The sequence below is a fragment of the Amphibalanus amphitrite genome, unplaced genomic scaffold (assembly GCF_019059575.1).
Source record: "Amphibalanus amphitrite isolate SeventyFive unplaced genomic scaffold, NRLGWU_Aamphi_draft 000036F_arrow, whole genome shotgun sequence".
Taxonomy (NCBI): Eukaryota; Metazoa; Arthropoda; class Thecostraca; order Balanomorpha; family Balanidae; genus Amphibalanus; species Amphibalanus amphitrite.
In genome coordinates this window covers 1,471,537-1,495,477 of record NW_024881532.1, presented here as the reverse complement: position 1 = coordinate 1,495,477, position 23,941 = coordinate 1,471,537, and the positions used below count along the sequence as shown (strand labels likewise).

The 23,941-nt window shown below is 53.1% G+C and overlaps 1 protein-coding gene across 2 annotated transcripts; it reads left to right on the top strand.

The window, feature by feature from the left end:
- The first annotated feature begins 1,334 nt into the window (after nt 1-1,334).
- LOC122372291 (syndecan-like) lies at nt 1,335-22,758 on the top strand. Of its 2 annotated transcripts, none has more exons than XM_043349331.1 (5): nt 1,335-1,738; nt 7,347-7,680; nt 15,601-15,794; nt 20,818-21,028; nt 21,805-22,758. In XM_043349331.1, the coding sequence occupies exons 1-5, from the start codon at nt 1,703-1,705 to the stop codon at nt 21,972-21,974; spliced, it is 945 nt and encodes a 314-aa protein (XP_043205266.1). In that variant the 5' UTR covers nt 1,335-1,702; the 3' UTR covers nt 21,975-22,758. The 2 variants fall into 2 exon arrangements, with proteins under 2 accessions (XP_043205266.1, XP_043205256.1); XM_043349321.1 differs by lacking the exon at nt 1,335-1,738 and adding an exon at nt 6,107-6,369.
- Nucleotides 22,759-23,941: the final 1,183 nt, after the last annotated feature.

The following is a 23,941-nucleotide window of genomic DNA, read 5'->3' as shown; positions in this document are numbered from 1 at the left end:
ACTGAACTCTATAATGTGGAATGCGCATCGGCCGCCAAATGGTGTCCAACGGTGCCGCCATGTTGCGCAGACCAGAAAGCGGCCGCCGCCTGTGCTGGGGAATAGGGAATTCGGGACCTCGATTTACGTTTGCGGTCGCTGCATCCGTTACGCTCAAGCTATGTGGACACGGAACCCGGCATCTTACGCAGAATTGAGTGGAGAACAAGATGAAATCCTAAAAAATCATCAGCTATAAGGAACTAATACGTTAAACCCTTATAAGTCAATGGGGAAATATGAAAATTGTTATTTTGGCGCCGAGAATGATCTGAAACTATCTCAAGCATATGAAATCATGATTTCATGCACTCTTTGCAAGGTTCTATGCTTCATATTTGCATTGTTGCCCTTGCGTGACGTCATTTGTGACGTCACAAGGGTCACCATTTTTCTTCAATAACTCCCGATCAAATTGAGCTAGCGAGTCGGGAAAGCCACCAATGGACTCAGGAAGACCTGCCGAATCGAATGATATGCGACATGACCTCTTTCGACCATTTTCGTGACCTGGGGGTGCTGACCTGACCTTGACCTGAGGTCAACACCCTAAGTTGACCTGACCCGAACAAAAAGTATATCACTCGATGCGCCTGAGCTAGCTGAACACGATGATGCCAAAATCACGGCTCTACGGCCATTTTTGGCGAAGTTATTTACCAAAAACCGAACCCGTGCCTTAAATCACTTGACCTGACCTCAGAGGTCACCGGTTGACCTGAGACCCTTACAGCGGGTTCCTACCAGTCACTCTGCATTATACTTTGCCGCATACGACCACTTTACCGCTTAATTCTAGTTTAATTAGCGGTGCATTAGCGAGGTGGGTTCAATCAACCCCCTCGGCCGGGGCAAATGTAGGTCAGGCGAGTGAATTTGAAGAATTCTGAAGATACGATCGTGTTCCCCACTCAATTCTGCGTAAGATGCCGGGCTCCGTATCTACGTAACTTGAACGTAACGGATACGGCGGCCGCAAACGTAAATCGAGGTCCCGAATTCCCTATTCCTCAACACAGGCGGCAGCCGGTTTCTGGTCTGCGCAATATGGCCGCCACCGTTAGACACTACGGCCAATAGGGTTGAAGCAGCATTGCTCCCCTGTGATTTCGTCTCTGTTGTGCGCCGGCGTATTTACAAATTGCAACCGAGCTCCGCCGTGGGGTAAGGTGGGCAGGGGTTTTCGCACTACGGCTGCGGTTGAACTACCGTCTGTGGTAGAAACTTCAGGATGATGGCGCGTTTCATACGAAATCTGGCGCAATGTTTATTTGCTTCTGAACTTGTATTGTTATTGCTGTGAACTCTTGAAGTGGGAGTATTTCAATAACAATTTGTGGATTATTTGGGTTTCTTGATATAAAAATCGAATAATATTATGAAACATTGTGTGGAAACCGCAAATACTGATATAATCAATTGCTTAGTTTGGGAATTGATACACATTTTCTAGAGGTTTGTCTGGCAAATGGTGTAACAAACTTCAAGCCTATCATGATCTTAAGCTGTTGCAACAAATCAAAATTGCTTTGATGTTCCATAGTACCTTGTTGGAAAGACTGGAGCATGGTTCAAGATGATGTGTAAAAATTCAAGATTTGTGCAAAAGCTTATGACTGAAGAGCGAAAACAGTTCTATATGATTGCTCAATGAAACGTGGAAATGGACGACAAAAGTAGAGTTTCAACATTCCAGCATGTGAGAATAACTTCAGAACTTCATAGTTCTTGTAGAATTGCATTCTCCTTTTGTACAGTACTAGGTTTTGTTAGGGTATTTCAATTTCAATGCGTCAGTTGAGATATAGGTACATTGCGGAAAAAATTTAGAATCATTGCATGGTAGATAGGTACTTGTTCGGTAAAAAGGTATGTGATTAATGCCACGAGAAAGTTTTTTATGATTAAATATATGTTCATTGTTGTACCTACAAAAATGCAAGCTTACTGGCACCTAGTTATTGAATCAAATCGAAAGTATTTGCTATGAATGTAAATATGTACCTGCAAAGTATGTCAATAAATTTGTGTGATGTTGACCAGAGAGCTGTTGCTGTATCATCTGGGCATTTATGTTGCTTCTTACATTAGGTGTTAAGCATAGTAATTACCTATGGGTGAACTTTGTGCCAATATCTTCAATTCACAGTGTATGTAGCATGTCTACAACCCTCACTGATCCTGCTGGCTGCTATAGCTATAGGCATTTGGCTCCAGCAAGACCAAGGGCATGAACTTCACAATTGCACAACCTTTTTTATGCACCACTAGTCACTTTTTTTTCCTTAAGGTGCACATGGCAGTGTACACAATAATGCGCAGAGGGCCTACACAAAAACAACAGTGACTAGTGTGCACTATGATGCACAGCATTGTACCCTGATTATTTGAAGATTCTAATCACTCAACAGTCAGGAGGTCATTTTTGAATGTCACATTTATTATACATCACTTGTCAAACAAGAGCATGATGACACACATTTTGACAAGCAATCATGGTAATATTCCAATAAGTTGGACACCTCCCTGGGCGTGATTTTCCAGGAAGGTACCTCTGCAGGTGTTGTGGTAGGTTAGGTTGAATTGGGGTTAGGTGAAGTAAGGCAGTCAGGATCAGGTCAGACCGTAAGACCTGGTCAAGTTGATTTTAATCTTTCATTCTAATTTGACATAGATGCCTACTACCTATGTTTTTGCTCCAGACTGAACTTCATTAGGCAATGAGTTCATTTTGTGTTGTTTTTATCTGTCTTGTTTTGTGTTTTTGTCCCTTATGTTTTGCCCCATAGCCCGGCAGTTGCTGGGGTATTTCGCCACCCACCGTTTGCTGGGGGGGGGGGGGGGCGTTAAACGCCCCCAGCCGATAACTCGAGAACCAATAGGCGCAGCGAAACGCACGAGGCGGCAAACGAAAGAGCGCGACGAGACGCTTCAGATGAGTACTTTAAAGTTGAATTTTGAGGTCACAGGTCGGGTCAAGGTCAGGTCAAACACCTGAAATCGGGCTTTCAGTAGCATGGACTTCAGGACTTCGCAATGGGCGCCTCTCGTCATAAACTCTGTCCAAACGGTGCACAATCCATCATATAAGGCCTACAAGAGTGTCAGCTCCATGTAGGGGTCAGTCAAGCATAGGTCAGGGTCAAGGTCAGGTCAACCGGGTAGGCACATGCCACATATCCCCGAAAATCAAAACTGATATTCGCAGCCTGTGACACATGTTTAATAGGTAATTTGGGGCGTAGAACACGATGGTGACATTCATTTTACCATATGTGTACGTGTTTGGCTCAAAAAGTTCAATTTAAGAAATGCATGTATCATGGTCGTGAAGTAGTCACGAAAAATTGCCAAGATTCAGTTCAAGATTATGGAAAATGCGGAACGATAATCAATAATCGAAGATAGCCATTTGATTGATCATGGTATTGGCAGTCTAATGGCGTTTACGGCATGTCTGTATGTCTGTTCTGTGATTTAATATGATTTTTTGAACATATGCCGTTTTTGGTCGAAAACTCAGAAATCATGACGTTACTAAAACCTCGATATCTCAAAAATTTTCCGACTGATTTTTTTTAAACTTTGTCACAATAAACTGCAATCAATTCCCTACACGTACCCAAAATCTGGCGCGCCTGCGGCCCGCCGTTTTTATGCTATGGCCCGGCGAAAAAAGTGGGGGCGTTTAACGCCCCCCCCCCCCAGCAACTCGCGGGATAGGCAAGGGTGGAGCTTTTCCAGCGAAGGTGGTGCTGGTGGGGCAAAAAGCTGTCAAACCTGCAATGCTCGGTTGTTAAGTTAGATTATGTGCAACACTGAATCAATTCTTTTAATTACAGAACTAACATTTTGAATTACACAGACATTTCAAAGCTCCTCAATGCGAACAACATAGTGGTTTGCTAAGCAACGAAGTTCTACAAATAAGCAAAAGTTGGAGGGGCAGAACGTTTTTTTCTGACAGCTTCGTAACATGTTACGAAGGCACTAAAACTACTTCAGTACAGGGTGTAACGAAATTATCCGGACATCTATTTTTTTGCCATATCTGTTTGCACAATTTCCTAATCCTTTCTGATGTTAGAAGTGGGAATATTGGATGAATACGTGCCTCTGCTATCGGTTTTCAACTCAGCAGTGACCTGACCTTGTCATGTGACTGTTGCTCTGAGTAGGAGTCAATTCACAGACGGGTTCACATGGTAGTTTTCGTCCAAGGCAGTTGCGAGAAAGGGATACAATCTCTCCTTTCGTGGTAAAATCGCATGGCGGCATCCACGGCGTCATGAGCCAGAAGCTGGTCTGACAGCAGCTGGACATCAGCAGCAGCCAATTGCACATCTGCCTGAGGTGTAATAATCTGGGACTTCGGTGGCAGACTCAGCCCAGTCGCGACCACAAAAGCCGCCCTTTGTCAAGTGGTGAGGAGAGTCATCAAGATAGCGGCAAGGAAACGGCACCAATCAATCCGCAAATTGACTCGAATTCCTACCAAGTCAGATAATAAGAGATCCCATATCATGGTTTACCGCTACCCGCCCTTTAACTTGGTTCTAGTGCCCTTCAAACTGAAAAAGACAACAAAACTGACGGGAAAGCAACCAGTTCGCCACCTTTCGCCTCACGCCAGATCGCGTCCACTGGTTGAAGAATGATAAGGGTGAGGTGGTCTGGTTGGATGGGTAGCCGCTCGAGCTGTATTATCCTTTGAACCGTCAAATCGGCCATGTATGGGCGGCCAGCCGCTCGAACTTGCTGGCCTTCGCCACCGTCAAACATCCGGACAACATCCAGAACTGGAGCATGTTCAGCTGCCTAGCGATCCTCCAATAGAACATAGTGTCACAAAATACCGCCATCAACGTCAAGTATTACCGGAGAAACATACTGGCCAATGAATAGTCGGAGGCGCTCAACCAGACGGTATAGGAGGCCCTCCTATACCGTCTGGTTGAGCGCCTGAGGGCTCGGTTTCTGAACGCGCACTGATGCCTGATTCAAGCCACGCTGTCTTCATGCGGGACGGCGCGCTACTTAAAAGTCCCTAAAAGAACGGGAAGTGATGCCGATAGAACCTTCAATCATTCTGGGCTAACGCTTATGACTTGGAAAAAGTCGCGATCCCAATTCAATCGAAAACCTGTGGGCTCTTGTTCAGTATGTATATGTATTGACACCAAAAGCCTTCCACATATGGCGTGGCGATTACGGCTTAGGTGACTGAAGAGACGCCCGCCACAAGCACCGCCCAACCGCTGCCACAGGTTTAGACGGCGTTGGTCCGCATCAAAGCCAGTGTGCTGGAGAATACATTGGCTGAAATGCTCCAAAACATTCGCCACTGTGTTTTTATGAAAGGTGGCTACATGCTCAGTCAAAATAAAAGTACCAGAATGTTTTGCTTTTTAATTACAGCGGGAAGAAAGATGTCCGGATAATTTCGTTACACCCTCTGTAATGTTCAAGTGGTTGCTAAATTCGAAATCAGCTCCAAAAACTAGCCTAGAAACATGTTAAACTCGAAAAAGTGAACCGAGGTCATCAAAGGTCATTGAGCTGACCTGACCTTCATGTGACACCCACCCTAATGCATGGGACCAGCATCATATCACATATTTCAACGCTTGAAACCACGTAAAGACTGCAAACGCGCGGCTAATGCGAGCCGACATACGCCGAATCGCGATTCGGGCCAAACATGACCTCGAGAAATAGGTCACAGGTCAAAGGTCACTTGGGTCAGGGTCATGAAATTTTCAGGGCAGGAGTAAAATTGATAAAATCGGGAGTATTGAAAGTTTCGTCGCGATCGGACGGTTTTTACGCGAGTTACTCACGAAAAACCGATGGGGTCCGCTCAACGCCTCCCCCTATACGGGCGAGGGAAAAGCGCAACCAAAAAGACAAATATGCACATGCGATAACCTATACTGCGAAAAAAGGTGCATCATTTTTTAACGTCGCCGACAAATTGTAATTACCCCAAGCTCAGGCAGATGTATGGTAGAAAATACCCCAACTGAAATACACTACGGCGGATATAAAATACCCTACGGCGGAGCTCGGTTGCAATTTGTAAATACGCTGTGCGCCGTAGGAAAAGTGGACGGTGTCTGTGTCGATGTGGATGGAGTTTCGGGGGAGTGATTAACGTGATTATATCAATATTAGTTGGGAAGGGTGAATTTTCGGTGGCGACGTTTTCATGTAATCTGGACACCTGTGCACGTCTTGATAAGTGTCTCCGTGCTTGGAAACGCAAAAATGAGATACGGGCTGTCGTTTCACATTCTCATCTTTGGATGCGTCATATTGGTACACTGTCAGGTATGTGAAGGATATAAGCTATGCTTACAACAAAAATTCATCGGATACTGGGTCATTTAAATAGCGAACATCCTGCATAACATAAAATTAGCTTGGCAGGCAGCTGTCATTTTCAATTGCCCCATTATTTGGTTCCGTGATTTAGGGTACCAAAGCTAGGGGCAGCTTTCACTGACCTCTCACTCTAAGTCAATGGTCAAGCTAATATCAGTGGTTTTACTGTATAAGACTACTGAAGATATTAGCCATCTAGTATAAGTACCCTGGTATTTATAGTTGGACACATGCTGAGGGAAAATATACACCAGGCTTTGTCCTTACCAAGCAGGCATCCTTTTTATTGCACCTTTGTGACAACCACATAGATACTTCACTGAAAAAAATGGCCCACCTTAGATATCCTCACCAATATCAAAATAGCTTGGGAATGTTTAGAATTCCAGGCTGAAATGGATGTTGGTGGCTCAATGTGTAAGTCAATCAGAAGACAATTAAGTTTCTGTTGCTGATGGGATGCCTATGTCAGTGCAGAAAAGAAAAGAAAAAGAAATATAGTGTTTCCAGTTTGAAGTCGGTTCACTATTGCATATAAATACTGCCTATTGTATCAGTTGTTAAGTGGCAAATGACAAAACTGCCAGAAAAAAATAGGCTCCAAAGAGCAAAAATGTATTTATTTTTTGTTGTTGTTTTTCTTTTTTGTCTTGACACAGCTTTGTAGCTGTTGATCACCTACCTACATGTAAATTTATTAAAGGTATACATTTTTGCACTTCTGAAATCTGCCTCTACCCAATAAAACCAAGTGAAACTTTTTCCTTATCCCCAACCTTTTTTAAGTCACCTAAAACAATTAGCAGATTATAATGCATTTGATAACTAAGGTGAATATTTACTGATTAAGTAACACCCTGCTGTTTTGGCTGTCCCCTTTCTGCACATGTGATTGATTATGGCCTGGTTCCATCCATCTCCAGAGGCCTCCGTCGGACGATGAGGACTTTCCGTTCGCGCACGAGGGCTCCGGTCGGGAGGTGCTGGCGCCGCCGGCGGGCCGCTCGCAGCCGGTGCCGGCGCCGCCCGCCTCTGGCCAGGTGTACGGCAGCCCGGTGAGCCACCAGCAGCCGCCGCCCAGCTACAGCGGCTTCCCGCGCGAGGACGACCAGTACTACGGCAGCGGCGACGGAGACTACTACGACGAATACGACTACTACGACGAAGAGTACGATTATGACGACGAGAGCTACTATGACAGCGAGGACCCGTCGCCGGACGCCGGCCGCGACCAGCAGTACCGGCCGCAGCCCGACCGTAAGTGCACGCGCTGCTGTTGCCAGGGGAGGCACTCGGCCGCTGGGCAGGGAACTGTCGGGATTACGCTCAAGGGCGCACACGCACACAAATAACACCCAGTCTCTCATAACTCATGAGAACAATCGTGACACTCATTCGGTTGCTGGCTAAACGGAGAGGTGCGTCTCTTTCTTCGTCGTTGGGCGTGTTAGCTGCTGGTTGAACCATCCTGAGCAAGGCCTGCCGTTTATTGCCGCTCCTCCCTTGTTTAAACTGACACACATTTATCATAGAACTGCCAATCTAGCTCAATGTTGGCAGCCGTGCGTGCGAGCGTAGGCGGTTGCTGGCTCCCTTTTCATTAACACTTCCGGCCATTTGTCGCCATTATAAATGTAGGGTGGCAGGGACTGGGTCGGGCCGAAGTGTTGCTGGGTGCGCATTAGGGCTCCGCATTTGGACACATCCGTAGTTTGGTGCGTAGCAGCACCGCTCAGCCGGGCTCCCGGCCTCCCGGGTCCGCTCAGAAGTCAGTCACCCTGGCTGGGGGTCCGTTCAGCCCGGCTCCCGGGTTCGCTCGGCCAGAGGCCTGGCTTCCAGGTCTGCTTAGACAGACACCCTGGCTGGGAGACTGCTCAGCCTGGCCGCTGGGCCCGCTCCTCTGCTGTCGCCGTCGAATGCTGGGGACGATATGCGCGTGCGGCTCAGCGGTAGCTCGCTCTGACGCCTCTGGCGATCCGTGAGTGGTGGCGTCCGGTGCGGTCGGTCTGCCGGCCGCCCCGGTGTCCGGGTAGTGACCGCAGGGCGTCACATCAGCTCAGAGCCGGACGCCATCGGTGGCTGCCCAGTGCCCACTGGCTGGTAGCCCGAGAGGGGCCGCTTGGATGGGTCTCGGCCGGTATTCCGAAGCGAGATGCCATGCTGGATCGGGGATATGAAACTGTGAACTCAATATGGAACACGGAACCGCGTTCGTGTGTGGCAGCTACGGTTGACGCGACGCACTGTTTACGGCGGACTGACGAACTCGCGAACTGGCCGGAATCGTCATGTGCGAGTCTTATCCTCGCTCATAGGACGATCAGCCTCTCCCCAATCATTTTCTTCCGCGTCCCTCCCTCCCATCTCCCCCCTCATGATGCCCTATATTTCCGATGTGATGGGAATAGACCGAATATTCACATGGTGTCGATGGAATTAACCCAAAAAAAAATATCTTTTAGAAAATATGTAGTCAATTTCTAATTGACTTATCAGACAATGACCCTCGCCTGATCAGTTGCTTTTTTTTTTTTGTTAGGTACAATAAGCCTACGTGTCCTGATGCCGTTTGTTTTCATGGCAGTTGCTTTATGTACAGATGTATTCTCCGGAGAGTAGCTTGACCCACTTATCGGCCGCCATTTTCAGTCAGTAGAGGTCGGCGATCAATACTTTTTCGCGTGTGGTTCTCCGTATCTGACCTCACCATACCTTATCGTATCCAGAACGGAGCTCAGACCCAGCCCACTGTGTGTTGGCGGCGCCGACGGGCTCGACCTTTGCCTGCCGTGAACCGTCTGACCGGCACTCGAACTGTCGCCGGTTGCGTGCCGGCGGGCTGTTGGCCGCGCCGGATTTCGGTGTGGTACGACCGGCAGCCCGGTGTGCGCGGTGGACTCTGTTGTGACAGCGGCGCCGGTCGCCGCGGCGGCTCACCTAATGGCACCGGCTGTTCGCTTCCGCGATATTGGGGTGATAGGGTCGATTCATAGGCCGGCGCCCCGGCAATAGCCGCAGGCAGACCATCTGTCCGGCAGTCTTTGTGGCGGTAGTATACCGACGCCGGTCACACTGAGACCACACACCATCCCGGGCGGCGAGCGTCGGGGGCTACCTGAGCTGGTTACCGACAGAGCCGCTCGGTTACTGTCAACGCGATCAATGTTCAGCGGAGGTCATTGCTCAGACGTTGTCCGACGTTTGTATCGACGTGTCACTGCTCCCGAGCGCGGCGGGGGGCTCCGTGACCATCTCGCCGTCCGGGCGATCGATGCCGGACTATCGGTCACAGCTGAGCGCGTCGGTGAGCGTCGCTGTGCCGGCAGCCGGGTTCGAGCCGCCATCCGCCGGCTGGCGACGGCGCAGTCTCCGGACGGGGACTATCAGCGCGGCATCGGCGCCGTCTGCGGGGCCAAAGGGCCGCCGCCGCCCCGACAGGTGCCGGACGCCGGACGGCCGCCCCGCCCGGCGCCGGCCTGTCGCACCACAGGGAGACAGGTGCGCCAAGGTCCGGGCTGGGAGGACAGGCAACCTCCATGGGCTGGATTTGGGTCAGCGATCTGCGTCGTGAAACTTTCAGCTTGATAAGTTATACCTATGCATAAGGGTATTTGTAATTTTATGAAAAGGCATAACAATGCATGTGTTTGTTCCTAAATATTTCGTGGGCTGTCGTCCGTTTTTTGTGAGATATTTACGGACATCATGGGACAGCTTTCGCATTTGGTCCTTGACTCCATGGAATTCCAACTATGCGGCGACGCTCAGCCATCTCCCCGAATCACGTCACTGAATGCTGGCGACTGTGACCGCGGCATTGTCAACATTGGCCGCCGGCCAGCCCGGTGTGGTCTGTGTCAGCAGAGCACCGCCCGGCGGCGGGCCCCTGGACGGCCGTGGTCTGGCGCCGGCTGCCGCCTCCAGGCCGGCTGATTGACGGCAGTGTGCTGTGCCGCAGCCCTCCCACAGCGGGCCACTCGATCGCCGCCCGGCCGGCGTGGCGTCCGTGCTCTGCTCAGCAATGGCTGGGCTGGGCGCAGAATTTGGGATTCTGGCCATGGGCGCCGTGATGCATTTGCAATATTATTATATTACAGGAATCAGGAGCCTAGCTTGGCTCGGGTGACAAGTTGGAATTCCATTGAGTCAGGAACCATATACAAAAGCTGTCACATATCATTATCCATAGACCATAAATAGCCTACGAAAAACGACGAGCAGCGTTAGAATACTTAGGAACAAACACATGTCACTCGAGTGTTTTCAGCGGTGCGCGACAGTATCTAAGTTGAAGCTATGCTTATTTGTGAAGCTAAGTGTCCCTAATTCATCAGCACATAGACTGTCCTTTGGCCGTAAGCACTGATTTACGGAACCATCCTATTTCACAATTTCACGAGTGCAGTGGGCTCACATTCGACCCGTGATAAAGTCGTTGGCACGGGCTGATCCCACCCGACCTCTGGTAGGACGGACGGCCGGGGGTCACGCTCATGGCCCGGCCATTGGCGGCCCGGCGCCGTCCGCGGCAGCGCGGCCGATACAATCTGGGGCGTCCGGCGCGCGGCGCGGCAGCTCCTCGCGCGACTATCCGGCCGGCGATCGGCACACGCCGCCGCCGGCGCTGCATTCCCGGCACACTGTTTTACAGGCGCTGTTTGGGCCGGCGGGCCGTTTGAACCCCGGCTGATGGAGGCCCCGCTGCTGAGCGGCACCGTCACATGGACCTGCGGAGAGGGGAGTGGGCTGAACCGGCGATCGGCGCCTGCCGTTTTTGTGGGACCGGCTATAGGGGCGGGGCGACTCGGTACCTTTGTTCAGGGGCACGGCCGTGGTATAGGCTGTCAGGTGTACTAAGAGCTCGGTCGGTTAGGGGCGGTGAACTGTGATGGAGGGGTAGAGTGCTACTGCTAGTGGTGATTCATTCAATATGCTGATTTCAAATTTCAATAACCATTTATGTAAAACACGCGTTATGTAATTGCATCGGGGCCAGCACGCCCGTGGAAAAGTGCCTCAGGGATTTCATCCTGTGGCCCTGTGCAGCACCCAGTAGCAGTAGTGCCGCCGCCTCGGGACATTTCTCGCTAGACTGGTCGGCCGTCCCTGGACTGGTGAGCTGTCATGTTTTTTGACAGAAGGCGAGAGTCTGGTCTGTTGAGTGCGTGTGTTTCCACCGGGCTGCCCTGTTGGCTTTGGCCGGTGGTGTCGATGAGCTGGCGCCGTGTGCTATTACTCAAGGTCTATATGCAGTGCACCTATAGAGAGAGGCACGTATCATTAGGGGCACCGTGTAGGTATTAGTAAGGAGCGTCGTATGCGAGTCGAGTTCTGCTGTTTACGAGTCTGGGGCTATTTATTTGAGTCGGGTTACTGCGGTCAGACGGCGGTGTAGCGTTCGTGGTTATCATCCGAGGCCCACCCCGTCCGACCGTGACCCTCTGCCGTCCCTCCGTGTCGCGGTGCTCCCCGTCCTTCGGCGGCAATTGGTGGACGCTGCAGCCGGTCCGAGGGCGGGCCAAATCGGGCGGCCACTTGACTGGCCGCCGCCGCACCGCCACTGCCCGTAATGACCTCAATCAATAGGTCGTCGCCCGGCCAGGAGGCTGCAGGGCTCACCGACTGGGAGGAGCTTATTTCGCGGGTTGACAGCAATCTGGGAAGGTTAAGCTTGGAGTGGCTGAAACTGCGGCATTGATATTGATTTATTTAAGTTGCAGGCATTTCGATTGGTAATAAATCAACACCGGTATGGCCATATATGACCTCTTTGATGCCCGCCAGCACACACAGGGTCAAGATGTGAAATTTGATCAGTTCTTAGCCACACTGGCTTGAAAGAGAGTTACAGGACGTGGTCATTCGTATGGGTTTTGCCGAGACTCGCTGGGCCTCTAACATTAGACGTGAGCCTGTTAGCGAGACGCCGTTATTGAGACATCTATCGACTGCAGAGTGTAGGATCCCCCGGCAGGGTATCCCGGCCTTTGGTGTTCACAGCTCACGCCGTTCTTTCGCCGCTATCATTACTGTTAATTGCCTCCCCGGGTGATAACGCCGGGCTCCCAGCTCTGATGCCGGTCCGGTGCTGCAGCTGGGTCGATGGGCCCGCAGAGGTCAATATGGCCGCCCAGGGGGACGAGGGAGCTGAGAGGGCAGATCCAGGACAGTGCAACCTCTGCAGCTGTCCGGGTCAGCGTCCTCCCTCAGTTGGACCGGAGTCGGGATGCTGTCGGCGTCTCTGGCCAGCTGCCGACCCAAACACGTGCTATGACAGCCCCCCTCCCAACAGGGGGGGGGGCAGTGACGTCACGGGACGTCTCTGAGAGCTCGGCGCTTCTGACGGGCAACCTCCGCCGCCAGCCGCAGCTCGGTTTTGACGCGCCGGACAGCCGATCTGCGCGGGCGCTGGGCGCTGCTAACTTCGTTGATCGCTGGCGGCGTTCCCAGAAGGCTATGTTGTTGAAACATCTGTGAAGACGGAGAGCACTTGAGCTACCAGCCCTAACTCAATCGCTGCCAGGTGCCTGGGTGCCTTTGGTTGCAAGCTAAGAGAACAAACTTGTGCATCCGGGTTTCTATTACCATGTTTAGTACATAATACATGCATCGTAGGCGGTTGGACTTGGATAACATAATGTTCTACCTGCTTATTCAATCTTGTATTTCACTTCGCGTGGGGTCACATTTGTATGATCTAGCATGAACCCGCCTGATCGAATTGTTTAAATTCCATATTTCCTTGACAGATTGCTCTAACCACAAATATGTCACTGAACGCTGACGCCGCGGTCGAGAGGCAACAAGCCATTCACTGCTGCAAACTTGCCAACTTCCTCGCACTTCTCCGACTGTAGGGGACAGAAGCGGTCGATGGCAGCCGGGCCCGCCCGTTCCTCTTCGTTACGGGCCGGGGCGCATTTTCCGCTCGGCGGCGGCCGGTCCGGGCTGGGTGCGCCGAGGCCGGAAGAGTTCCCGCTGGGGCGCCGTGCCCAGCACGCATACTGAATGGTGGCGAGGTCGGCGGTCCGGCGAACATGAGCGGGGCGGGGCGCGGGGAGAGATTGAGTGGGATGGGAGGCAGGCGGGGAGAGTCGGGATACCGGGGTAAGGGCGAGACTGGACACAGACGAGGTGGGGCGGGATGCAATGAGACTGGGATGACGGGGTGATGCGGGCCGAGTGAGATGAGTTATTGCCTTTTGGTTATATCAATGAGACGGAATACTGGCGGCAATGGAGGCTACAGACAGATACTGACTGGTTATGGTCGGGCTGATACGGGATTCATCCAATGAGAGAAGTGGTACGGGCAGGGTGCCGGCCAAAACATCCACACCGTATTTGTGTATGATTGATTGTTGCTGAAGGTTTACAAGGTGTTGGGAACCTGCTGCTGATAAGGGAAAGGAGAGGCTCGGAGATTAGGCTTCCTGCATTCTTTAGTCGGCGTGGAGGAAGAATTCGGATGAGACGCGCATTTATGTCCCACCGCTCCACGCTATTGGCCGGTGATTAGGTTCGAAGCTGAGACGATTAGACCATCTTGTTAGAAAACTGCTCAGCTACTTTTGTTTTGATATCCCTTGATTACACTCTAAAGCGATTATGAGAGGAATCAAATGCGGAGCGTTGTGGTCTTATCCTGGACGTTTTGTTTACAGCCACTGTATCCAGCGTGCAGAGTCCGTGTGGTTTGTCCATGAAGTGCAGAGCCTCAGCTCAAAGTAACAGTTCCGCTTTCATTGAGCGGCCACTTCTCAGTGTCATCAGCCGCGTGTTCGATGTTACCGTGACTGGCACTGCGACCAAGGCCAAACAGTGCACACCGGTATCACAATAGACGGCCGAGCGGACCGATTTGTTCTCCGTCCATCGACTGGTCAATTGGCCACAGGCAGGGCCGTAAAACATAGCAGTGAAAATGAATGAGTAACTTACTCCTGGGGTGGTCCGATTAAGTTCCAGTAGTTGGAGAATGGAGATGTCATTATTGTGATGCTTATTGGTAATGGAAGCTGTATGAAGTAACTTTTCTTTCGAACTTGGGAGGAAGAAAGCGTATCAATAGATTCACACCAGGTGCATGGATGGCTCGAAACATGTCTAACAGAAATAATAAGCGCCATCCGCGCATCTGGCCACTCTGATGACTTCTATTTATAACGAAAAGGCTGTCAGGAGAAAATCGCGGATTACGCCCGGTACGGTCCCGTTGAATCTGCCGAGGACAACCGGCTGGAGTTCCGGCCTAAAATCCGTGTCCGGCAGTTGTACGCTGAAATGGTAGCGTACCCAAGCTAGGGGGCGGGTATCACACGTGTGTGTTATGGTGTTTGAGCCGCGTAGGCCGGGCGACAGGACCTGGGCCACTTCCCTGCGACCCTCCTTCAATGGAATGACTCACTCACCGGATCGAAGACGGTCACTGCGCCGATAGTGCTGTTATGCACGATAACAGCTACACATGTATTGACTCATATCTCGAGGAAGTTGGAGTTGCAGCCCATTTCAGGCGATGAACCCTGAACTTCACGTCATCGGACACTCTCGTCTCTCTCGGTCTATTGTCACACCGAAGCGGCGATATTCATCATTGTCCGGTGCTGTGTTTGTTGGCTGCTCATTGTTTGTCCGTCTGACGTGTATGGGACCCGTGTATATTTGTACGTGAGCCCGGGAGCTGGTCACGTGGTGTGCTGTTCCATCTCGAGCCGAAATGTGTTCAAGGCATTGTGCGGAAGCGTCGTAAAAGTCTAAAGAGTATGTTTTATTGCGTTTGTTTCGTGACGCGTCTCAAAGGCATATGTCAATTGTCTGATGTTAGTGGAATTGGTGGTTGTTTGTGTGTCAAAGCATATTTCGATTTTATCCGATTTTGTTTTCCGGTTTTGTGATTCATTGTCGTCTGACTTCCTACTACCTACAGCTCTCCCTACAGGCTTAGCGCGGGAGGTGGTGGTTAGTTGTTACTGACCCTGTGTGCCTCTCTCAGCCCTATCTGTACTACAGGCTCATTGGTGGTAGGTACTGATGGCTGACCCTGTGTTTCCGCCTCTCAAAGACGTGGCGCCGGAGGTGGTGGCTGCTGACCCTGTGTGCCTCCCTCTGCCCTGTGTCTCTGTCGTGCAGAGTCGGTGGTACTGATGGCTGACCCTGTGTTTTCTGCCCTCACAGACGTAGCGCCGGAGGTGGTGGTGCCGCCGCGCCGTCCCGACGACGAACACAGTGTCGGCGTGGTGCACGCCGTGCCGCCGCCGCTGCCAGAGCACACGGAGCGACCCGACCACTACGGCGACCTGGGCGTGGAGCACGGCCGGCCGCCGCCGCCGCCGCCCGTCTACGGCACGGAGCTGCGGCCCACCGAGCCGGTCAGTACGGCGGGGACGGGGCGGGAGGGGGCACAACAGCAGAGCGGGGAGGCGCTGCATGCCGGAGCTGCGAGCTCATGGTGGTTAGTAACAGAGAAGCTCACACGTCCCGCTCTGGCCTTCAATGTTGGGCCACGGTGCTTAGGTCCAGCCGACCATCAATGGCCCCATGGATGACCGTCCGGTACCGGGCGCCTGTTTATACAATCTGACCGGGTGGGGCGAATGGCGCCTTGCTCGGTATGTCACGCCCCCGGCGCCGAGATAACTTTACACCGGCGCCACTCGCAGCGGCTGGCGCACGGCACACTGCTGCTCTGTACGCGCCCCACTCACAGCTCCCTGCCTGCCCGGTCGGCGCAACGGCCCGACGGCCACGGCGCCAAACACAACTTCCGCTCAGTGCCGGCCGGAGAGCGCTGGTCGATGACAGGGCCTCTCGGCCGTCTGTCGGCGGTTCTCTGTCTCCCGCGCCGGCCGGAGCCGCCGTTACGCCGGCCGGCGCCGCAGTTACGCCATTGGTGCCGTGTGAGCGGCGCCCGCCGGCTGTTGGTCTGACGCCCAGAGCGGTCGACGATGTCCCACGGCAGGCTCGAGATGCATGTTCTGTGGGTTTCGGGAGCACAATAGCAGAAGTAATCTAGCATTAGAGTAAGTTAATAATGCAGGATTTTTTTAGCAGAGTTCTCTTCCAGTTCAGTGGTCGTTGCATCGGTGGTTGTGGTTATACGCAATGAAAAGGGTCTCTGTGGCGACGAAGCTTTGATGTCGGACAGGAGCTCGCCTTGCCATCTCTCAATAGTCTGTTGGGACACTGCACTAAATTGGATTACGCCAGCCTGGAATGTGCTGCGCCACTCGCGAGGTTGGACGTTTTCTGAACATACGTGCCATTGCATGCCAAAACGCTCAGTGCGTGTCGGACGGGGTGGAAGCGAACTCCCCGCTTCACAAGGGAGTCCCACTGCTCCAAACTTAGCACGTGCCGCGTCGTCACCGACGCACTGGCGGACGGCTGCTCAGTGTTCGGCCAAGTAATCCCTTACTCGGTGTCCCTGACCGGCCAGCGATGGACAGCGGTGCCCTCGGCAGCCAGGACGGCCGACGCTCGGCGCCTGGCGCACCGGCTGGCCATCCGCCAATACACACACGGACAAATTATATTCCGGGTGCTAGTACCGAGTGGGTCACCCGCGGAGGTCAGCGCAGGAGCGCCAGGGTCGTACAGCGCCCTACGGTCGAACGCCGCAGCTGTCGGACTGGATCGCGGTCTTAGTGATACCGGATGACACCGGATGTAACAGGAACGAACCAGATTTGTTCGATCTCAACCAGACATGTGTAGACTACAGTCTTCAATTTTGCCAACGCAAACCTACTTAGTTACTTATGTTGTTTTGAATCGTAATAAGGTCAGTGGCGTCACGAAATGTTTTCTTCAGATGGTGACGTGGAATGATGTTAGAAAACTCATTATGAACATTACGACGGCTTCGCCGGAACCAGTAGGTATCCATTAGGTATTCAATGTAACTGTAACGGGCAACCTTAATGATGAAATGTCATTTGTTTTCATAGTGATTATTGATTAAGGTCAAGCATGCTCATATATGCACTCATAGAAGTGCTCCAGGCGTCTAAGCTGCCTGGAGACAGCGGAAGTCGAGTTGGACTGGACGGCCCTTCAGGCTCCAGATAAGTTGATCGGTCGCCTGTCGGCGGTCGGATGCTCCGGTTGATTTATTTCGCGGAAACCGACGACTCTCTTCAAAATGTCGTGATTACTTCGGAAAGAACTTGTGACGGGGATTTTCCGTATTGGGTTCTTTGGATTGACTGTCTTTGATTCAACCACCATTTGCTGATTGAGGAGTTTGATTGCGCCATTGAATGGACGGGCTAGTGACAATTGTCGTTGTTTTGTGGCTACGTTTTTAACGATGGCACGACGGCGGGTTGCGTCACTGTGGTTGTGGCGTGCAGTCAGAAATAGAAGAACGGCATAGTTTGAATAGCGACGAAGTTAATCGTGCAGATAACACGGCGGTACTATGATGTCAAAGTAGAGGTCAGGTCATGCATTAGTGTAAAATGCATGCATGTGCTTATTTTTGGTTAGAGTAGCGGATCCGAGGTTAAATGTCAAGGCGAATGCAACAATAATTTAAGGGTTTCAGTATACTGAAAGTGTTCTCTCGACGTTATGTAAGCGGGATATGATAATTCCAAAATGAAGTATGCTTTGATACAAAGTATTCTTCATTGTCCCGTAAATTGAATGGTGTTGGCATCAGCCTCGACTGTCCGCAGAACTTTTGTTGGGAAAGGCTCTCAAAACACAACGCGTTTCATTTGTAAGTCATATCAATTATTGATTGACACCATTCAATTATACCTACGTGAAACACTCAGCGACGTCCTTTGGTAGACATTTGAGTTTGACAGGGAAGAGGTTTGTGTGAGTTTGGATGACATTCAGGAACTGGCTCGATTCTGGAGCATGTCAGGCTTCCAACAACGTGACAAGGCGCGTCACATCTCGGCAAAGGTCGCGTTCGGCGTATGATGACACCCCAGGGTCGGTCGTCGGCCGCGGGCCAACTTCCAGACAGTGCGCGGAGGCAGGTGCTCGGCTGCCGGCCACGTGATCGCCCCTCGGCTGCTGCTGCGGCCCGGTCAGAGGTCACGTGGTGCGGTGTCCCCCGGTGCGGTGTGAGCCCGCTTCCTCCAGCGGCCCGGCGCCACCGGTCGCCGTGCCGCTCGGCTATTTCAGTGCAGACGTCGCTGGGTCATCGATCGCCGCTGGAGCGCGGACCGCCGACCGGTGGAAAAAGCGCCGTCTCTCCGCGCGCCGCAGCGTGATGACGGATCTGGCGCGCCATCCAGGCCGATGACGGAGACTGGCGCGCCATCCAGGCGTCAGCAGCTCGGGGATGACGGGGAGCGTCACCGAGCTGAGATGCCGCGAGCGTCGCATGCATTGGGACGATCACGCCCCACAGGGATAGCGCTTGCCTTCAGGTGATGGATGAGACTGCCTGGATGTGGATAGTGATCGGTGCGTAGATGCTTGGAAAGGGATGGCGGATAGAGTCAGTTCCTACCGCGACGACGCTGCGCTGTCTGACTGTTACCGGGCGCCGAGGCGTCCACATTGAGACTGGTGAGTTCGCATTGAACCACCACAGTGACCTCTTGTAGCCTCCATAGCCGTTACCCAGGGGTGCTACCAGCAGCTGAGCTCACTGTCGCGGCCGCCCACCCCACATCCTTTCTCCGCCGCGGCGGTGCCGACTCCTGCCGTCAGGGACGACCCGGGGAGCCCCGTGTCTCGCGGCACATCAAACGCAGACCGCCGTGGCGTGCTGCCCAGTGAACAGACTGCTAGTGACGTCACAATGACGTCATAAGACCGCCCGAGCCGAATGCCGTGAAGTCCCAGCGTCACCGTGCTAATGGTCTCGTGCGACGTCCGGCCCGGCAGGCGTCAATGCACAAATTGGCACCGAGCAAACGTGTTCACTGGAGCATCAATGTAGGGGGGGGGGGGGGGGGTAGAAGATAACAGTCTGGTGCCAAAGGCTTGGACTCAGCTGATCACGAGTTTTCGGTGGCGACTGTCCGTATCTTTATCGTGCCGGTAGTGCAATGTTTTCTTTTTCGCAGTCCAGGTGCAGATGCAGAAAGCTCTGCGCTATCCGTGTGGATCCGTCTGGGTAGTCTCGTTCCCGGCCAGCCGTCGGGTCCGTCGGGTCGGCAGTAAACTGCCGCCGAGTGAGCCACGATTTACATGCGCTGACATTTGAGAGTGGCGGAGCTTCACGTGGCGGCTACTGGCTTATGCCGGCTCACGGGAGTGACGGGCCGGCCCGCGCTGCCCTCCCGATGCAGATTTAACCGCCTGCATGTGTTATTGAGCGGCCAGCCGTCGCCCGGACGGCCCAGAGCGATGAGGAACTGATTCATTCATGGGCTTGATTGCTCTCCACTGGTTTGGACTGATGTTTCTGCCGGAGCATGGTGTAGGAAGGGACTGTTTTGAACATTCTGTAATGTTGTGATGCAGCAAAAATATTGGTTAGTAATAACAACAATGACAACAATGACTCCATGGCAACAGTGCTAGATTGTGGTACAGGAAGCTCGAGTATATGAACCGTGGAAAACGTCATCACTCAGCAAGCATACCAGATTATGCTTAGAGTTGTGACTTGTGACCTGGAAGTGCATAACAGTACTTGTATTTCCTACTCGACGTGTTTATCTCTTTCACCGAGGCGTATAGCTACTGTTCCTGTTAGTCGGCCCTCTATCCCAGTATGCCCCCGGCCCCATCTGCCTTCTCGGTCGGTATCATTTCCAGCCGCCTGTGTGTACCCGGTGGATGGTCTGGCAGACGCGCGGTCGCCACGCCTGCTCTGATACTTGATGGGTCGTTTCATGCCGGCGACGCGTGATCGCCCAGCTACCCGAGCGTCGTGTGGCCGCTCCCGGGCTGTGATACTGGCCCGGAGTGGCTACTGGGTGACCTCGAGCGACCCATATCGCACGGCTCGGCGGACGGATGCTCCGGTTAATGGCTGGCGCGGCACCACAGCCGGCCGGCGGGCCGGAGCGTCGCCTCCGCCCCGGCGCCGTGTGGGCGGTAGTGGTGACCCGGCGCGATGTGACCGCGGACGGTGTATGCGCTGGCCTATACGGGGCGCTGTTGCAGGGCTTCACTGAACGTGTGATTACATGCTGATAGGTAACTGAATCAATTGCGCTTATGTATGGCTTCCATCTCCTTTTCTTATCGTCATGTTTTTGTTCGATGCCAACTTAGCTATGTCATCCTCCTCGTTATCACCTGATGTGTATCTGTCTGACCTTGATTTGTTAACATGTACTGCTCACTCTAATAACCCTCCCTGCTGTGCCCCTCTCACTGATAGTCCCCCTGATCTGCCTCGCTCTCCGATAGTCTCCCTGGCATGCCCACTTCCCCTGATAGCCCCCCTCTGACGTACCCCTCCCTCCCCAGCCCCGCCCGGAGCCGGAGCAGCCGGAGATGGACAACGACATCGACCTGGCTCCGGAGGTCGAGCTGCACGCCGGAGCCGGAGTGGAGAGTGAGAACGCCATCCCGGACAACACGGCCAACGGCCAGCCGGCCGGCGCCATGCCCGACGGCATGGGCTCCAAGGCCATCGACAGGCCGACGTCGTTCTTCGCGCAGCCCGGCATTCTGGCAGGTGAGCAGAGCTGCGGGGTCGTCTGGTGTAGTGTCGTGTGGGCTCTGGTGAGGGCTGGTTGGTTTAGGAAAATGTGTGTGAAATCGAGTCCAGTCGATCCTCAGCGGACCTTACAACAGACATGCGGCTTGAATTGTATGAGCTCAATTGACTGGTAGGCGCTGTTCAATGTGGTACTGCCGGCTGCCGACTGGGATGGCTCACATCGACTTTTCTCTGAAAAAGCGGTGCTCCTGGGGTGGGCTTCGCCGACCGACAGCTGACTGTTTTGTCTGTCTGGTGTGTGACGGGAGACTGTCAGTCTGGCCCGGCCCGTGCGTTGTCTATTGTTTACAGGTGTTTATGGGTCGTGTTTGTTCCTCTCGGGCGCAGCGCCAAGTCCCAACATCCAGCCCCAGAAGCCTGCTGTCTGTTGTAGAGCTGTTGTGACGCGGAATTTATTTCCAGACAGGCTTGCATTGTTTTAGCCGTGGGTACAGACATGTCTTGATCCCCTGACTCATTTACAGCATCAAGTACGTACGCAACTACGGCTGGAACGATGCCTCATCGCCGGCCGTTTTTAGTCTATCGGTGCAGTCCCCTTCTCTGTACCGCACCGAACAGTGGCCGTGCTGTTTATGGGCGTAACCGTTGTGGGGAGCTACTCTGTCGCCGCGTCTCTGACCGTCCCTCCTATATTTCAGCCGTGGTCGGCGGCGCCGTGGTCGGCCTGCTCTGACCGTCCTCCCCTGCTTCAGCCGTGGTCCCTCTGACCTTCCCGCCCCTCGTTTCAGCCGTGGTGGGCGGCGCTGTGGTCGGCCTGCTCTGCGCCATCCTGCTTGTCATGCTCATCGTCTACCGGATGCGGAAAAAGGACGAGGGATCTTACGCGCTGGAGGAGCCCAAGCGCTCACTCACTGGCAACTCTTACAGCAAAAACTACAACAAGGAGTTCTACGCGTAGACGCGCCGCTCGTAGTGTACAAGGGTGCGGCTCGTCCGCTCCGCCGGGTCTGTATATAAATACGCGCACGTGGCAGCGTCCGAGCTGGGGCACCATCGCGGGAGTCGAGACGACCAGTATACGGCAACGGAGTGCAGGGAGATTACTCGATGCAGCTAGCGGCTTCGCGCGCGCACAGCCGGCGCCCCCGTGTACCCTGCCGCCGCTCGTGGCGCCACCTGTCAGACGCAGTGTTCAGTTCAGCTATATGTAGATGGCAGCAGCGCAGCGCAGTAGGTATTTATACATGCTTTAACGGCCTTACGCCGTGCGTGTGAAGGTGGACGGCGCGGCGTCGGCGGCCGTCGCCCTCCTGTCCTGTTGTGTTCGCTTGGTGTTGTGGCGGCCGGCTGGGCGCGCTCTCTGTGCCATAGCGCCCGCCGCTCGCTAGTTTCGCAGCGCCGCCGCGACTTCGGCAGCCAGGCCCGCAGCCACAGCCTCCTAGAGGTCAGCTGATTGTTTTTGTCGTGAAGCACCGAGTGTATTTCGGTGACCGTTTGATGTATGCGACTCCGCGGTCAATCGTGGCATGCGTTGTTTTCGATTGTGTTGTTTCTGCTCGTCGGTCGTCACAATATCACTTCCTATGAGACTCGCGCGCGCGTACGAGATATCGTTACTAATGTGGCTCTCGGCCGGCGGCCGAGCGGGCTCGCGGGGTCGATCCGGGTCGTTCGCCCAGGCTGACGTCCGCTGTAAGATAGTTTGTACCGAATCATCCGTAATAAACATCACTCAGTTCTTGTATCACATCTTTGCGCCTTCGCACCGTATATTGGAACCTGGCGTGACCGTAACAGAGTGCTAGTCGCTGAATCACGAACGGTGTTGTTCCTGTGTTCTCGTGTGTTATTAGAGCGCTCCTGTTCGCAATTTCAAGCCTGGTTTGTGACTTTTGTCCACCACATGCAGATTTGTGCTTATCCGCCCATGCGGTCCTGACACGTATTTGCGGGGACGGCATCACACTGACGCGTCTCCTCCGGGCTCGAATCGCGCATATGTATCGATATGTAGTTATCTAAGTTATTAGACTGATGTATATCCCTAGTTGGGGATGGCAAACACGCGTTCCCTCTGGTGTGCGCATCGGAGCTCATGCCTCGCGGGGTGAACTAGAGACCGCAGGCAGCTCAAAGCGAATAGTTCTCAGGCAGCTTGAACGCAGCTATTTGGATTAGGATCAGTGCTTCTAAACTTTCGGCTATTTACGATCGTGTTGCTGCGATCGGTCAGAGATTACAGTTTCTGCACGTGCTGATCCTGCTCTCAGTGATGCATGCGTCCTCTCTAATAATAATATCTACTTTCAGGCATCCATCGAATAGGACACCGGCAGACCAGTTGAGCCAAGAGCAGAGTCTTGGACAATTCACCCTCACCACTTCATACGCCAGAGAAGAAACTGGATATAAAGGAATGATCGGTGTATTGATAAGCGATGAACAAGTATCAGTTATCACAGCCATCGGCAAAATTGGTGCCCTATCACAGCGCAAGTTTATACTTGAGGTCGCAACAGTCAAATAATCTGAACAGAACAGGCTATCAGCTATCGCCCGGCTTTACGCGTTTTAACAACAAAAATCACTAACCGCTCAGTCACCGAACGAGACTGACTGAGAACGCTGCTTAGAGCAAATGGACACCGACTTGAGCATCTGCTTGACTGCAGTTTCCTCAGCCGGGCTAACGCTTTGAACTGAACAGAACTGGCACAGTGAACACTGAATCACAAATGGAGACTAGATTGGGTCAATACAAAATACCACCCAGAGGCAAGCTCTACGGCCTTTCAAACCGAGACCGGCCCAGCGGCGGTCGACTTTGGACCACGCGGCGGCGCTCACGGCACGAACATGACCGGACGCAGTTACGGCGGAGCCTCCCCTCTGGCAGAGACTCGAGCCCGGCAGGATGAAGAGCAG

Bases quoted from the DNA above. Each gene is read 5' to 3' on its own strand.
- LOC122372291 (XM_043349321.1), top strand. From the start codon at position 6,307: ATGAGATACGGGCTGTCGTTTCACATTCTCATCTTTGGATGCGTCATA. The intron at 6,370-7,346 runs GTATGTGAAGGA...ATCCATCTCCAG, and splicing joins TCATATTGGTACACTGTCAG to AGGCCTCCGTCGGACGATGA. The intron at 7,681-15,600 runs GTAAGTGCACGC...CTGCCCTCACAG, and splicing joins GTACCGGCCGCAGCCCGACC to ACGTAGCGCCGGAGGTGGTG.